The sequence below is a fragment of the Scleropages formosus genome, chromosome 6 (assembly GCF_900964775.1).
Source record: "Scleropages formosus chromosome 6, fSclFor1.1, whole genome shotgun sequence".
Lineage (NCBI taxonomy): Eukaryota > Metazoa > Chordata > Actinopteri > Osteoglossiformes > Osteoglossidae > Scleropages > Scleropages formosus.
The window spans coordinates 26,330,236-26,347,642 of NC_041811.1; the positions used below are offsets into that span (position 1 = coordinate 26,330,236).

The 17,407-nt window shown below is 40.0% G+C and overlaps 1 protein-coding gene across 1 annotated transcript in view; it reads left to right on the top strand.

Annotated features, from left to right (window-relative positions):
- The window catches only part of hcn1 (hyperpolarization activated cyclic nucleotide-gated potassium channel 1), a 72,120-nt gene that overhangs the window by 27,516 nt on the left and 27,197 nt on the right, over window positions 1–17,407 (top strand). Inside the window, exon 3 of the mRNA XM_029252963.1 lies at window positions 2,204–2,365. Coding sequence (XP_029108796.1) covers window positions 2,204–2,365 — 162 coding nt within the window. The remainder of the gene's footprint in view (window positions 1–2,203; window positions 2,366–17,407) is intronic.

Here is a 17,407-nt window from a genome sequence, read left to right on the forward strand (position 1 = left end):
CGGCTGTAGTGATTATATTTCTATTTGACAGCCTACTGTGAAAACATTCTGTGTTTATAAAAAAAAAAAAAAAAATTGTAAGCAACTGTCAAAGGACAACAGAATGAAAAGATCATAGGCTACTGGTTTGGCAATATCAGACTAAAGCCAATTAATCTAGGTGTTATCCACTTTATTAATATTCTGCTAGTATTGGATATCATGTGAAGAGTTAAGCAAAATCATTCTCTTCTATATTTTGTTTGCTACATGGGCATAATGTTGTGTATCTGACTAAATTGGGGTTTACTGGCTGAGCCAGTGTTTGAAAGGTTTGCTATTTCCATATGCAAATAATTTTCCAGGGGTCAATAGTCTCTGTATTCACTCAATATGTGAAAAATCGCCTCTATACACTACAACAAGCATGTGAGTAAAAGAAAATATTTTATTTTTAACTTTTGATATAAAATGTTCATTAAAGACACGCTTTGTCCTGAATACGATAAAGTACTTGACAGTATAGTCCTGTATTATGTGTTATTAAAAAATTACTTATTTAGCTCATCGCCTGTAGGTTTCTCATAAGTTTTCACATAATCTGTGCTCAGCAATGAAGTGCAGTAAGAAATGTCTTGCCTCTTTCTTTTTTGAGTTTATTCACCATGAAAGGATTTTCTCCTCTATTACTCTTATATACTACACCACACAAATTATTTAATGTGATATGAGTTTTTCTGTTTTAAGTTCTACATCCTAAATGATTCGATGGAAATCACACCATCTAAGAAATAGAAATAACAGTACAGTATGAATTAAAATTAGGTCATACAGTAACTTGTTTATTATGCTAAAACATGAATTAGCCAATTTTATTTATTTATTTTTACCAAAATGGGTCATGGATTGAGGAAGGAAAAAAACTCTAATCACCCTTGCCTAATTTTGGGTAATTTTCTGCAAGTACATTAAACAATCTATTAAATGTCATGAAACAATCCATCCATTATCAACAGTCCTAAGTTAAATGTTACTTTATTGACATTAAATGAACTTTGCATTCATTAAGCAATTTTTGTGTAGTTTAATTGAAGGTTTGCATGACTGTAAGGAAAAATGAAATTTGTGTTAAACTGTTGTCTTTTTTTTTTAAACAAAATCCAGTTTCAGATTTAAACCATGTCTAAAGTTTCAACTGATAGAATTCTGCCAGTTGTAAGTTTTCAGGGAAACTGCTGCAGTTAAAAAAAAAAAAAAAAAAAAAATTATGTAAAATCCAAGCAATACTAGGGAACATAACTGCATTATTGACTGGTGTTTGCCATCACATTCTTTTAGCAATACATTTATCTCAATGCCACCCTGACCTTGTTGTCTGCATTGTTTGCCTCTGATATGGATGTCTCCAAACAGTACAAATGATTTGTCCCATCAATACTGAACTGGCTTCTGTCAGTCATGTTTATTTTTGAAGCCCCAGCAGGAGGTCATAGCCTTAAGAAAAGGCTAAATAAAACACTGCCGCAATCGTAAAGAAATCTTGACTGGAGTCTAATAAGGTGTAGCTGTCATTAAGGGACTTCATTTGTGTTCTTAAACTATTTAAATATTTAAAATTATATTTTTAAAATTGGTCAAAAATACCAATGTAGTACTACTATAATAATAAAAGTAAATGAGCTTAGACTGATATACAGTTTGGTGCTTCTGTCAGGATGAAAAAGAAAAATGCATGAGTTTCAAAGGAAATACAGAAACACCCTTCATATGCAAATAAAGTAATTTTAAAGATTAAAGTGATATACTTATTTTCAAAACCTATAACCCATTTTTTTCAGCAAAATTTATTTTCGGAAGCTATTCAGGTCAGGCAGCTTTGCTCAAGGGTACAACAACAGAAGTTTCTCATGAGCTCTTCAAACAATACTCCCAGAAAAACCAGTGTGTATAAAAAAAAAAAAAAATCTATGTTTAAAAAAAAAAAAAGAGTGAACAAGTGTAAAAATCAAGCAAGGTTAATACTGAGAGAAGGTTATGGATTGTGACAGTTATTGACTGAACCTTGCACAGTAAAACAAGACCTGATACTTCTTCAGTTAAGAAGACTAACCTTAGACAGTCTCATTTATTGATGAGCTATGACTAATCAAAGTAAAATGATGCCATTTTTTTAAGACTAATTTGAGCTTTCTGTTTTTTTTTTTTTTTTTTCTCTGTCTGATAGATTTTCCATATGACGTACGACTTGGCTAGTGCTGTGGTAAGAATATTTAATCTCATTGGAATGATGCTTCTTCTTTGCCACTGGGACGGTTGTCTCCAGTTCCTGGTTCCTCTTCTCCAAGATTTCCCACCTGATTGCTGGGTGTCGCTAAACGGTATGGTTGTAAGTATTATACATTTTTATGCTGTTTTTTTTCTTTTACTTTATGGCATTATATTCCATATGTCCTATTATGTGATGTCTTTGAGAAGTAAGCTGTTTTATTTCTATTTATGACTTTTTTTTTTTTTTACTGGTACGTAATAGATACAGGAAGACGTTTAACAGTAAACAGATGAGAAAGATATTCCAATTAACACATTTTATGTAGCATGGTTACATGTGTGGCAATTATGCAAACTATGCATTTAATATATTTTTTTTTAAATTTGGAGGGAAAGTGTTTCAAATCTGTATTCATATTCTAACGGGCCTATCCGTTTTTATTAGCGATTCTTAAATCCAGCAGAAGTAGTTTTGGTATTTGATGGTAATCTACTTTGAAATAGGTTTTGCTAATAATGCTAAATGTTGCTTCAGTTGAATCTGCTGCTCAGAATTTCGATGGTGAAAATGAGATTCGATTGAAGTTTTTTTTTCAAGATGATCTGTGACTGGACTCTACCTCAGGGACAGTTGTATTTTTGCTTTAGAAAAACCTCCTGCTATTGACAGAAAAAAAGATGCCCATGTTTTGTGTGCATAGCTTGACATGTCACCCAAAGGAAAAAAGCCCTCTTTACCTCAGATATCATATAATTTTCAGGCAGCTTCGAAAATAATGGCGCCTCAGCAGTAGTACTGACACTTGCAGAGTTGTGGGTTTAAGTTTCAGCTCAGCTCTAGTTGTGTGGAATCCACATGTTCTTCCTGTACTTTATTGGATGTTTTTACCTCATTCATAAGGCATGCGGTTCAGGTAAAATTGTGACACCAAATTGCTTTAATGTGACTCCATCCATGCTGTACACTGTCTTATGCCCAGTGCTTCTTGGGATCAGCCCATAATTGGATAAGCGGCTACTGGAAATGGATCTGTGATCTGATTATGTTTCCTTTTAAGTTCCACATTGATGTATACATAATTTGTAGGAATCCTCTTGCATATGTTTTATAAAGACTCCTATAATATGTAGTCATTTTAGACTAAATCATTCTAATCTATTGCTGTTTTTGTCCAACCTCTCAAACTGAAGCTGGGGCAAAACATGCTTTAGGTTTTTAGAGGCTTACACTCCATCCATAGCCATATGTCAGGAATAATGTCTAACATGCCATGTAGCTATTTAAAAGAGTAACAAAGTTGAATTACAAAGTTGCTCATGCTTTCTCCTGTTTGCTTTGACATATAACCCCAGATAACATCAATGGAATTTGAATATCAGACATGACATTGTTTTGGTCCAAAATTGTATTTGGTGGATTCAAAAGAATATATTCTAGTGGCCTACAAAAAGACATTAGCTAATCATTTTTATTTTCTTGAGCATTTGCTCTCAAGATTCTGAGCGTAGTCCTCTCTGCTGAACAATGGCAATTTGCTCTGGAAAAATCTTTCATAAAGTAAGTTCTCAGAAATCAATAATGTAATTACTGTTAGTATCGATTTTACAAATCTTATGTGTTGTGTTAGAGTCCCAAAATTAACACCCATTTGTTAAAATATCAGAAAATACCATCAAAACGGACACAATTATTTCAGTTGTTAATATTACTTATCATAGCACAACATAGTATGGCATCTGGCCTTGATTAATTACTCTGTAATACTGTATAGCTACAGTATGTCTACCTGTATTTGTTTCATAGCTATTTCCTACTGTGCAATTAACAAACGATATGTTACACAAAATATGATGCTGTAGAGGTGATATGGAGCTGCTGCCTTCCCATGTTCTAGTTCAGCAGTTTGTTGTATAGTTTAATGTTGTTAGCTGCTGTTTTACTGTATACATTTACACAGTTGTTCCTTTTGTGTTTAGGTTTTCTACTTTAAAGGATATGTTTCAGTTCAATAAGCATATGGGGGAATTCTGTTGTTGTTACTGACCTCCGTACTGTTCTGTGTGGTGTTCTGTAAAGTTTGGCTATTTAGACAAGCTACATCGCAATTTGTGTTCAAAGAGTCCTGTTTGCTGAGCTGCTCACTCGTAGGCTTGTGGCTGACAATATATCTGAGACAGAATGATCCAGTATTCAGTGTTAATGCATAAATTCAACCTCAAATGCAATAAAAGGACAGCAGAGAGAAATCAATGAAGATAATGCAAATGAGTTCACGCTTACTGTAGCAAGTAGAACAAGTAGAAATCGTTTACACAGTCCAAATAGGGATGATTACCTTGATTTCAAAAAATAAAACTAGCAAACATATGGTAACAGAGTTTGAGAACTTAACACAACCCAAGCCAAGCTATAAATGCAAAGACCACATGGTGTGGCTCTGATCTCCTGCCATTCAGCTGTCGGAGGCTCACAAGATCCAAATTGGTTTTTGTAAACGCAAAGAAATGCCTCATAAGCTAAAGTGGGGACATTAAATGAAGCTCCTCATACAGTTAAAAGCTTGTATCCTGAAATGGGCATTTTTCTGGGTAAGACTCCATTGAATTCGATGACATAGAATGGTATGTGAAACAGTTATGTTACCAGTATTACTGTAGTCAGCCCTTTCCCCAGTCCTAAGGCGTATTCATGGCAAAATTATCATGTTAAGATGTCTTTTAGCTGAAGAAGCTTGTTAGTGTACAGGATTGTCTTATTTCTAATTGCTGAAATGGAATATCCAGTTATTTTTACAAGCCCTCTAAGTCTAATACAGTTCGAAATATGACCACAACATTGTCTAGGGGTGTAGAGGATGTAACAAAGATTTATATCAAGTTAAGTTATAAATCGAAAGGACAATGAATAGTGTATACAGACGGCAGTGTGTTTAATGTTACATTTTTTTCATTTACCATGTTGACACTTTTCTCCAAAGCTTCCAATGAACTCTAGTCTTATCAGCCTAGACCTTATTCATCGAGATGACTTACACAGCTAGATACACCTGGGTCACTCATCCAGACATCAGTGGAACACACTCTGTCTGTGTCACTCAGACACACACACACAATATGGGTGATTTTAGTCACCAGTCCACCTGAACCTCATGTCTTTGGACTGTGGGAGGAAACTGGACTACCCAGTGGAAACCGACACAGACACATGCAAACTACACACAGACTGAGGGGGGATAGAATCCAGGTGCTGCGAGACAATAACTCTACTAGTTGTGCTACCATGCAGCCCTTGTGCAACTCTTGTGAAAGGGCAAAAAATAAAAGTGCACAAAATAAAGAGCTATCAGGAAAAATTTAAGTGAACAGAATGCAAAAGGAACCCACAAATAAAGGGGGAAAAAAAAGCCTAACTAACCAAACCCTTTGAGATGTTCTAACTCAAAGCCCGGAAACAAAAAAGGAGTTAGGACCCAAAGCAAAGTGTTCTACCACCTTTCTAACCACACTGCTTCTGTTGAACAATCTAAACAAAAACAAAAACCAAACAGCTGTAAAAGCAGTATAAAAGTGACACAAAGAAAGAAGCAAAAAAAAAAAATTCTAAGTAACAGTGAGAATGCAAACAGGAAGTGAGAGCACTATCAAAATAACACAAAACCAGTTTTATTATTCCACGAGCAAGCTCTCTAATGGCCTCCAGGAAGCTGCTTTTCAATTTGTGGGAAGACCCGCCTTTCTGGATCAGTAAATCTCATTTAACTCTTCCGGATTTATGTTGATGGACGAGTGTCACTCCAAATGTACGTCGGGGAGAGGAAATGGGGGGGGGGGGGAATGGACATCCATGTGGATGAGAAGATGCACGGTGGGTACTGCTGGCACCCGACAGCACCTGGGTTGTGAGTTTCCACAGTCTGCTTCAGTCTGCGTGGAGTTTGTGTGTCCTTCCCAAGCTTATGTGGCTTTCCTCCGAATGCTCCAGTTTCCTTCCACAGCCCAAAGACACATGTTTCAGGTGAATTGGTGACACTAAGTTCAGACTATCTGATCACTTTCATCTCATCCAAAATATACACGTCTCACAATTTATAGCGAGACAATCCCCTTACCTCCTTGACCATGCGATGAAGAGGTGGTTAATGAATGGATGGATGGATGCATGAGTGAGTTTAAAATAATTACCTACCAATAGATCCATAACGTAATGATTTTATCCTCCTTACATTGCAGCACATGTCCCTTAGAGGCAGAAAGTATTTATGCTCTAGATTTAAACTTACTTTGATTTGTAGTACAGGATATATGCTAATTTATTCAACAATAGAAAATGATTGTTAGTCTGTTTCAGATGGAATTAGCTTAAACTGAAAAATTTCAAACTTCTTGTTCTTTCCTGATGCAAGTGATACAACTGATCTTTTCAAATGCCTCTGTATTTTACACCTCATGCTATTCTTTTACGGTTCAATCAGGCTGCGACTATGCTTTCGTTTCGCATCACAAAGCACCCATGAATCACAAGTTTTGTAGTGGTTTTTTTTTCTCTCTGAAACAGGAAACTAAATTCTGCCATTACTTTCCCTTGATCTTTGGGAAATTGATGGTATGTCAGTCTGATTCCCAACTAGAGCAAAAATCCATTAAAACTGGTTTGCTTAGAGACTGTTATCCCCCCATGATTGTGGGAATGGCTTAGATTTATCTTAATTTAGCCAGACGGCTTACCTCTCCCTCTCCAGACTGCTGAAAAACAGTGAAAGGACGCAGTGCTGCTGTGGAGCAGTAAGGCTAAATTATTTTTATTGAATTTTTTTCTATTTTTCTTCACTTTATAAACTTTTTTATAAAAAAAGCAACACATTTCAGTCTGTAATATCTCTAATATTATGAACATTGCTATTATGTACTTATTGCATATGCCATGTTTAAGCGGAAAGAGCAGTTATTAATGGTATTAAACACTAGGTGCAAAGTACATTAGAAACATACGGTTTAAGGCCTTCCTTGACCCTCAGAACAGCTTCAGTCTTTCTTGGAATGCTGTTACGCTGAACTGTATGCTGCAGGGTAATGGACCGTTCTTCAAGAAGGTATGACTCTTGTACCCTGATGGATGAAGGACATGGAAATATACTTCATGGTCCTTGGCCTATAAATGACCTTGCAGCAATCAGTGACTCCCTTGAGATTGGTACCTGTTTCATGACTGATCCACCACCATGTTGAACAGCTGGCAACAGACAATGCTGGTTGAGGACATCCTTTGCTTTCTCCAGCAAAAGCATTGTCTGGTTGAGGAATGATTAACAGACATCTCATCCAGTATTATGCTCAGAGGTCTAGGTTGCTTGTTATTCCAGATTAAACATTTTACTGCATTGGCTTTGAATGCAAGCGGTTTTGGAATAGCAGCCATATCATTAAGTCCATGTTTCTATAGCTTACTGCAGACAGTTTCATTCCATGCTAATTGTATGAGGTAATTTTCAGTGTCAGAGTTTTGCTGATTTTTAGCAGCTATGCTAAGTGTTCATCTGTCCTTGTCAGACAGTGTTGACTTGCAGACGCTTAGTCTTCATTTTCAGCACATTTTTAAAACATTTTTTGGTATATGGTTTCCATATTCTGTCAATTATTTATTTTTGCTCCATGAAATAGTAACAGTGGGATGAGGTATGACTGTGCTGGCAGTTTGGCCTCTTAGATGTTTCATGTTCCTCTAGAAGATCAAATATTTCAAAAAGACAGTCCTTTTTTACAGTTGTCTTCTATAGGGAGTAAGCGCTTAGTAGGTTCTTTTGCTACCCCTGTAACTGTGATTTATTTACTTCAAAGTACTATTTCTAATATTTTGTACACACCTCTGTGTGTATACTATAACAATGTTATACACAGCTCTATCTACAGAGAGCCACAAAATAGTTTAAAATGATTTATGTTTTAATTATGTATTGAAATGAAAGCACAGTGCAGTGCAAGCTTCCCCTTGTTATTCAGTGTGACATCTACAGTTAGCGGGGTGTCTACTGAGCTGCGTATGGAATCGGGATAATGTCATTCACCTCCACGCATGTTTCATGGCCCAGTGAAGCCTGCAGTCGGTACAGAGGAAAAGGAGCAGGTGTCCCACAGCTTGCACATCAAAGGATGTGTGTGAATGCTCAGTGTCTTGCTTCAAGGGGGAGACATAAGAACTGGGTAACTGCCCACAGATAAATCATGGTAAACACCTGCAAGCTGTAAAAATTGGTTTTTGCTCCACATTTTCCAAAAAGCAGTAATAAGAGGGGGGAAAAAAAAAGGTGAAAATCAGTCTTTTAGTCATACTCCATATGATTGGCGTAAAACTGAACTTTTCTCATCTACATTTTACCAGTCTGGTAGCTTGTATTGCTTTGCTCATGTGCTGGTCTCCATTGAATGGCTTGTGGTAAATCGTTATGTTTGTTCCACAGGCAATGCAATTAATTTCTGTTTTGCTTTATAATTAAAAATTACTTTTGTACCTTACTCTACTAGCTAAAAAAAAAAAAAAAAATCGCAGAACAGAACATCCTTGCTTTCATACAGCTGAGGCAGCACTCAGACACAGATTCTCCTCCAGTTATGGATATGTAATGCTATCCCAGGGCTCTTGTTCTGATGTGTGTGACACAAATGAACAAAATGACCCTCTAGTCAGAACATTTTCAAGATGCAAGGCGCAAATGTCATAATTTTTCATTGTCATGCGTAGTTCTATTTTTATGTGTAGCAAGTCTACAAAAGCTATTGTACAATATCATTTAATGGACCTCTTGGCCTGTTACTGTATACTGTATTCCCCAGTGACTCTTGGGACAAAATCCATGGAAAGAACCACCTATTAATTCAGCTGGGGGCAGCTGGTATTGTAGTGTTTAGAGCTGTTGCCTTTAGACCCAAAGGTTGCAGGTTTGAATCCCTCCTCCAATTGTAGTACCCTTGAGCAAGGTACTAACCCTAAACTGCCCCATTAAAATTACCCAGCTGTTTAAAGGGGAAAATAGTTTTAAGTAGATGAACATTTGTAAGTCGCTTTGGAGAAAAGCATCAGCTAAATGAATGAATAAATACAAGTCTCCTCAACAGGACTTAAGTGTTATAAAATTAGCAGTGTTTACCATGTAATACACAATGTTATGTTTTAATAATCCTATCGGTAAATCTGATTAACCTTTAGACATTTTGATATTTATTTGTGTTGTTGTTTTCAGGCATTCCTGGACATGGGAAGCTAATATGATAGCAGTTTGTGAATTATTAACAATTTGTATGTTTAATGGATTCATTCTGTGGAACAAATGTCTCAGAAATAATCATTTGGCAATGGAAAAAAAGATTTTTCTTAATCTGGTCTTTTGTCTTGTTGATAGAGGCCAGGCTATAGAGTTTAAAAAGGAACACGCTGTCCATTTTTTGCCTCTACATTTTGTTCTCTTCACCACTAATTTTGTTCATTTCACCACTTTTCTCCAAACACACACACACACAAAGGTAAAAAAGAAACAAGGAAAATACAATTATATATATATACACACACTTTCTGAACCGCTTGTCCCATACGGGGTTGCGGGGAACCGGAGCCTACCCGACAACACAGGGCGTAAGGCCGGAGGGGGAGGGGACACACCCAGGACGGGACGCCAGTCCGCCACAAGGCACCCCAAGCGGGGCTTGAACCCCAGACCCACTGCAGAGCAGGACCCAGTCCAACCCACTGCACCACCGCACCCCCAGAAAATACAATTAATTACCCTTTAACTAACCTCAATGGAATCTCCCCTCTTTTCTTAGCGTGTATGAGGGGATGATGATGTTTTGTCTGTGGCAAACTAATTTTTATATGCCTTTCATTTGAATGGTGGATAATATAAATACAAAATATGAATATGGTGAAACAACAACAGATACAACGATGCTTGACATTTAGTTCAAATGTCTCTAGTGTAATGCTGGATTAATCCATCGCACTTTAATAATTAATCATCATGTCAATATCTGTGTCTCAAATTCAGTTCTGCAGGTAGTATCACTTGTTTAACCATTTCCACTTCACAAATTAATCTTAAACTTTTGAAGGTATTGTAGAAGGGGCATTATAACAAATTATTATGGCCTCAAAGCTGTTATAGGAAACAAATCATTATTAACACAACTAATGTAATTGTCTGGTTTTCATCTTCACTAAAAAAAAAAATAAATAAATAAAATATTTGCAAATTAAAATAAAGACGATTTTTTTTGTGATTGATTTCTTTTTTACCAATATATAACAATCCCTGCTCAGGACAAGCGGTTATTCAAGCGATGGATATCATTGTCCTTCCCTTCTGCATACACTACATTTACATTTTTGCTTTTGGCAGAGATTTCTCTCCAAAATTCTGTGCAGAGTACACAGAAATATCTACCTTTATATGCATAAGGTATGATTTTATTCTTCCAAGTTAAATTACTCGGTGCATTTATGAACCCTCATTTTGCTGACTGTACAGAGGATGCAAGGTGTTGTAGATAGTGCATGGGGTATACCCTGAATATCTTTGTGACTAATGGACTGAAAGTAGTCCTTTCTTCCTGGGGGCCTCATTTGCTTCATCACTGGATAAGATAACACAGCCACCATTAGCAACTTCAAGACCCTGGGTAACACTTGGCTGCTTTCAAAACCAGGCCTGTTTAGAATGACTCTTTACCAGAAAGCATGCTGTCAGCAGGGTAAAAGTGGATGAGGAGTCATAAAAATCCTAATTTTTCAACACTCTCTTTCAAAATTATGGACACTGCAGCTGTAGTTTGATAGAAATTGCTTTTTGTCCCTTCTTTCTTAAAATCTTGCTTCCTTTAATGGCTGTGAACGGGTTGCTGGGTTCACTGTGCTCTGCAGAGATTTGTCCGGGGGAGGGGAACTTGCACAAGGTCATTTGCATTTTTATGAGCGGAGACTCCGAAGATGTACTAGCAGGATTAATTATCCTTTGGACTGATATTTCATGCATATCCATACTGGTTCAGGCATCACTCAAAACCTTGGTCTCTCTTCTCTGGGCAATAACAGCATTACACCATAAATCACCCCAAGCTATACTTCACAGTATGTGTAGCAAGGTGATAGCAGTGAAATCATTAAACGTTACTAAGAGAAAGGACTAAGTTTATAATTTGTTTATTTTTGCTAGTAGATGATTGCAAATGTAACTACTGAAAGGTAAAATTATTTGCCGGATTCCTGCATAGATTCCAGTTTAATAAATTAGAATATATTTACTGAGACAATTCAGATGTAATTGAATATTTTGCACCATTTACAATCATTGACCTTCTTAAACAGAGTATATAACACATAAATATACATTTTTTTTTTTTTTAAAATTTCAGAGATTTTTCAGAAATTTATACCTGTGTTTCAACACTCATTGTGTTTTCTCTGCCAGCAACACACGCTGCTTTGTGGTCGTCCCGTTCAAGTTCCTGCCTTATAAATCAGTGTATGTGTATGCCATGTACAAGGATCAAGTGTCACTGTAACCCAAAACATGCTTTCATTTCGGAAGCTTGTTACCTTGGATGATGGAAAATTGTTTTATTTCCTCCTTGCTTTTGATCTTTAATATAACCACGCTTTTAAACCACAATTTTTTCCTTAAGTTTAGTGCTGCTTGCTTATTAAAGTAACTGTCCAGAAGTTATGACATTTCAGACCACAAACCCTAAAAATATAGCCGAAAGAAACGCTGCAGTAGCTCACTGGCACCTGCTACACGATCTAAAGTATCAAAATGGTGCAGACAGGTTTGGAATTCCTGCCGATTACGTATACCTCCCTCCATCAGTAGAACAGTGCCAGTTTATTGTACAAGGGTCTTAGTCATAATCGATGAGTAATGTGTTTGTGCTCATTATGACATTCTTTTTGACTAATAATTCCCATTACTGGTGCAGTATGTTTGACCCCAGGCAGAAGGGAAAGCCATTGGGAAAAGGGAAAACTCCACTGATACTAAATTACTGTAGGTTTTTAACATTTGGTAACATCATTAACACCAAAACATTTCATTTAGATCTGTGTGTGTGTGTGTGTGTGTGTTCAGATGACAGTTCTGCCATATTTGCTGTATTCCATATACCTGCACACACTTCTGCTCTGGGCTAGCTTCTTCCTTTGTGACATGTTTTCTTAGACTAGTTAGAAATTACAATTAATAGTTAAGAATCACAAAATCATGTAAGTCTAGGATGATGGTCTCTGCCAATAGGGTAGTCAGCTGGGGGACGCAGACTTGTAATTTCAGAGTTTTTGGGCATGTGTCGCTGCTCTAGTACTAAGCCAGACGTTACGGTCATTTTTGGATTCGGAACCAATAAGACTTAAGCGGTACTCATCTGATTAACTGAAAGGTGCGTTCTATGTACAGTATGCACTGTAGCAATGCTTCCCCCTTGAGGCAAGGCACTTCACCCCCACCCCCCCAAAGTACAATTTTATACATTTTTACAGGTTCTTTTCCACATTCTGTGAATTATGGGAGAAGAAGGTGTTTCTTAAATGTGGTTAATGTATTTGCACTCATGAGTACTGAATGTACCCCAGCCCACCCCTATAATTCATGGAGTCTTTAGAAGAAGAACAAATTCTGAACTTTAATGCTCTGAACAGAGATAACCTTGTAAGCCAAATTAAAAACATTACAAATCCCTGCTTTTCAGTGAAAGAAAAAGCATCAGATGAAAAACTAAATTTGTTCCCTGGCATGTTCTCAAAATATAATGTATCCTCTGTGGAAGCTTTGAAGATCACTCAGTTTCCAAGTTCACATGGAGAGGGCTTAATGACAAAAAGATTGCATTTACCACAGCGGTTTGCAGTATTTACGTACCGCATACAAAAATTATTTTTTGTCAAACAAACTATGTTTTTATACTTTACTTTTTTAGACCAGTCATAGTCTTAGAAAAACACCATCTATGATTAATCCACTATTAAGAAACAGTTAATTTCTGCATTCTCTGTAGTGATCCAGTAATGACATGAAATGTGTCAGGAGAGATTCCAAAATAACATACTATTACACAACACTATTTCCTGAATTATTTTCTCCAGATCTCTATTTTTCCTGCAAGGCATAACAATAAGGAATAAAATAGTTTGGTTTATTTTTATAATTCACAGACAGTAGTATTCTAGACATTGATCAAATGTACTACTACAGTTTATATACATACATATTTTCAGAACAGCTTGTCCCATATGGGGTCAGAGGGAACCAGAGCCTACCCAGTAACACAGGGCATATGGCCAGAAGGGGAGGGGACACACCCAGCACAGGACACCAGTCCACCGCAAGGCACCCCAAGCAGGACTCGAACCCCAGACCCACCGGAGATCAAGACTGTGGTCCAACCCACTGCGCCACCGCGCCACCGCGCCACCACACCCCCCCCCCCAACACAGTTTATATAGTTAAACCTATGTGTTTTACTGCTGTTTGACATCTAGTTGATAATTGATCTCCAAAATGCATGAAGCATTACAATGAATAAGTATGTTTGTTGAATCTGAAACACCTTTTTAGAGAGAACCAATAATGGAGTGTTGTTTAATTTTGAATGACCATGAAGCATATCATGATACTCTATAAACCTGCCTACCTGTGTACAGTGCACTCCACATTTTAAACCTTTGCACTGGACAAAAGGAAATATAATAAGTCACTTACATGCGTTTAGGCGTTCTTCCCAATTGTGTATGTCCATATAATTTCTTAGCATTGTTGTAACAAAAATTCAGAACAACATGTGACACACGGATCCAATGTGTTGAACAGTAATTTATCTGAATGGTTATGCAGACAATGAATATGATGGAATTTAATACAAAAACATGCCATTTCCACCAGTGAAAACCTTTACAGCTTCATACCCAGTATATAATGATTTTATTGAATAACCATGTTGGCTGACATCATTATAGTGTTGTAAGCAAAAAACAGCCCTTTTTACACAGCACAGACAAAGATGTGTATAGACAGTACAAGAAATACAGCTAAGTTTGAGCTGTACAGAAATGATCCACTGCTGCCTCCGAATGCTATTGCTCCTCAGTCACTTCCCTCCTGCCTGCCACTCACTGTGATCCTTCTTGTCAGGAAACGTTGTTAACTTACATTCACCCCTGCTCCACTTTGGGAGCGGGCCAGGAAGGTAGAGGCGGCTCTCTTGCAGTGGAGCTGTGACAGTACAAAGACAAAGGTCACATTCTTCAGGCAGAGCAGCCTCTGGAATAGGTGTCTGCCTGCTGTGTAGGCACATGTGAAGTATGACAGGGGTCAGAGCATGCCTGGCGAGGAACATGTCTGAGAGCCTTTTGTGCCACGGAAAACCGATGCTTAATATGCTTCTGTACCATTTCTCATAGGAGAGGGACCATTTCCATAGATCCGAAAAAACCTAAGGATTAGGGTCGCGTTGAGGATCTTTCAAAATTGAGTTTTTCTTCATATGAGAACAAATAATTAATTGAAGAACATTGAAGAAGGACACCTTCTTCACCACAACAGACCGGTACAATGACCGCATTACTGTGGATGCCGCACCGATCCATCTGTCAACCTGCCGCTCCATTTTTCCCTCACTCGTGAACAAGACCCCGAGATACTTGAACTCCTCCACTTGAGGGAGCAACTCCCCCCTAACCTGGAGGGGGCAATCCACCTTTTTCTGACTGAGAACCATGGCCTCGGATTTGGAGGTGCTGATTCTCATCACCGCCGCTTCACACTTGGCTGCAAACCTCTCCAGTGCACGCTGTAAGTCTTGATTCGATGAAGCCAACAGGACCACATCGTCCGCAAAAAGCAGAGACGAGATCCTGCGGTCACCAAAACAGACACCCTCCGTTCCCTGACTGCGCCTAGAAATTCTGTTCATGAAGATAATGAACAGAATCGGTGACAAAGGGCAGCCCTGGCGGAGTCCAACATGCACCGGGAACAGGTCTGACTTACTGCCGGCAATGCGAACCAAGCTCCTACTCCGGTCATACAGGGAACGAACAGCCCGTAGCAGCGAGCCCCGAACCCCATAATCCCGAAGCACCCCCCACAGGATGCCACGAGGGACACGGTCGAATGCTTTCTCCAGGTCCACAAAACACATATGGACTGGTTGGGCAAACTCCCGTGAACCCTCCAACACCCTAGTGAGGGTACAGAGCTGGTCCAGTGTTCCATGGCCAGGGCGAAAACCGCATTGCTCCTCCTGAATCCAAGGTTCGACTATCGGTCGGATTCTCCTTTCCAGTACCCTGGCATAGACTTTCCCAGGGAGACTAAGAAGTGTGATCCCCCTATAGTTGGAACACAATCTCCGGCCCCCCTTCTTAAAAAGAGGGACCACCACCCCGGTCTGCCAGTCCAGAGGCACTATTCCCGAGTTCCACGCAATGCTGCAGAGGCGTGTCAGCCAAGACAGCCCCACAACATCCAGAGACTTGAGAAACTCGGGGCGGATCTCATCCACCCCCGGAGCCTTGCCACCGAGGAGTTTTTTGACTACCTCAGCAACTTCAACCAGGGTAATGGACAAGTCCCCCTCCAAGTCCCCAGCCTCAGCTTCCTCTACAGAAGGCGTGTCGGAGGGATTGAGGAGATCCTCAAAGTACTCCTTCCACCGCCCAAGGACATCCTCAGCTGAGGTCAGCAGCACACCACTTCCACTGTAAACAGTGTTCGTGGAACACCGCTTCCCCCTTCTGAGTAGCCGGACGGTTTGCCAGAATCTCTTTGAGGCCGACCGAAAGTCTTCCTCCATAGCCTCACCGAACTCCTCCCAAGCCCAAGTTTTTGCCGCAGTGACTGCCAGAGCCGCGTTCCGTCTGGCCTGCCGGTACCCGTCAGCTGCTTCAGGAGTCCCATGAGCCAGCCAGGCCCGATAGAACTCCTTCTTCAGCTTGACGGCATCCCTTACCTCCGGTGTCCACCACCGTGTTTAGGGATTGCCGCTGCGACAGGCGCCGGAGACTTTACGGCCGCAGCTTCGAACCGCCGCCCCGACAATGGAGGTGTGGAACATAGTCCATTTGGACTCAATGTCCCCAGTCTCCCTTGGGACCTGGTTGAAGCTCTGTCAGAGGTGGGAGTTGAAGACCTCTCTGACAGGGGCCTCCGCCAAACGTTCCCAACAGACCCTCACTATGCGTTTGGGCCTGCCAGGTCTGTCCAGCTTTTTCCCCCGCCATCAAATCCAACTCACCACCAGGTGGTGATCAGTTGACAGCTCAGCCCCTCTCTTCACCCGAGTGTCCAAGACATATGGCCGAAGGTCAGAAGAAACGACTACAAAGTCGATCATCGACCTCCAACCTAGGGTGTCCTGGTGCCAAGTGCACTGATGGACACCCTTATGCATGAACATGGTGTTTGTTATGGACAAACCGTGACTAGCACAGAAATCCAATAACAACTCACCGTTCGGGTTCAGATCAGGGAGGCCGTTCCTCCCAGTCACGCCCCTCCAGGTGTCAATGTCGCTGCCCACGTGGGCGTTAAAGTCCCCAAGTAGAACGACAGAGTCCCCAGTGGGAGCGCTTTCCAGCACGCCCCCCAGGGACTCTAAAAAGGCCGGGTACTCTACACTGCCGCTAGGCACATAAGCACAAATGACAGTGAGAGACCATTCCCTGACTCGAAGGCGCAGGGAGATGACCCTCTCATTCACCGGGGTAGACTCCAACACATGGTGGCTAAACTAGGGGCTATTAATAAGCCCATACCCGCCCGCCACCTCTCACCCTGAGCAACGCCAGAATAGTGGAGATTCCACCCTTGGTCGAGAAGAGTGGTTCCAGAACCCAAGCTATGAGTGGAAGTGAGTCCAACTATATCTAGACAGTATCTCTCAACCTCCCGCACCAGCTCAGGCTCCTTCCCCGCCAGTGAGGTGACATTCCAAGTCCCAAAAACCAGAGTTGGCGCCCGAGATTTGGGTCGGCCAGGCACTCGGCCCCGACCACCGCCCAAATCACAACGCACCGGCCCCTTACGGTCTCTCCGGCAGGTGGTGAGCCCACTGAAGAGTGGCTCCACGTCAGGCGGGGTAAACGAAAGCCTTGGTTTAACTGTCATCATAAGGGGCTTTTGAA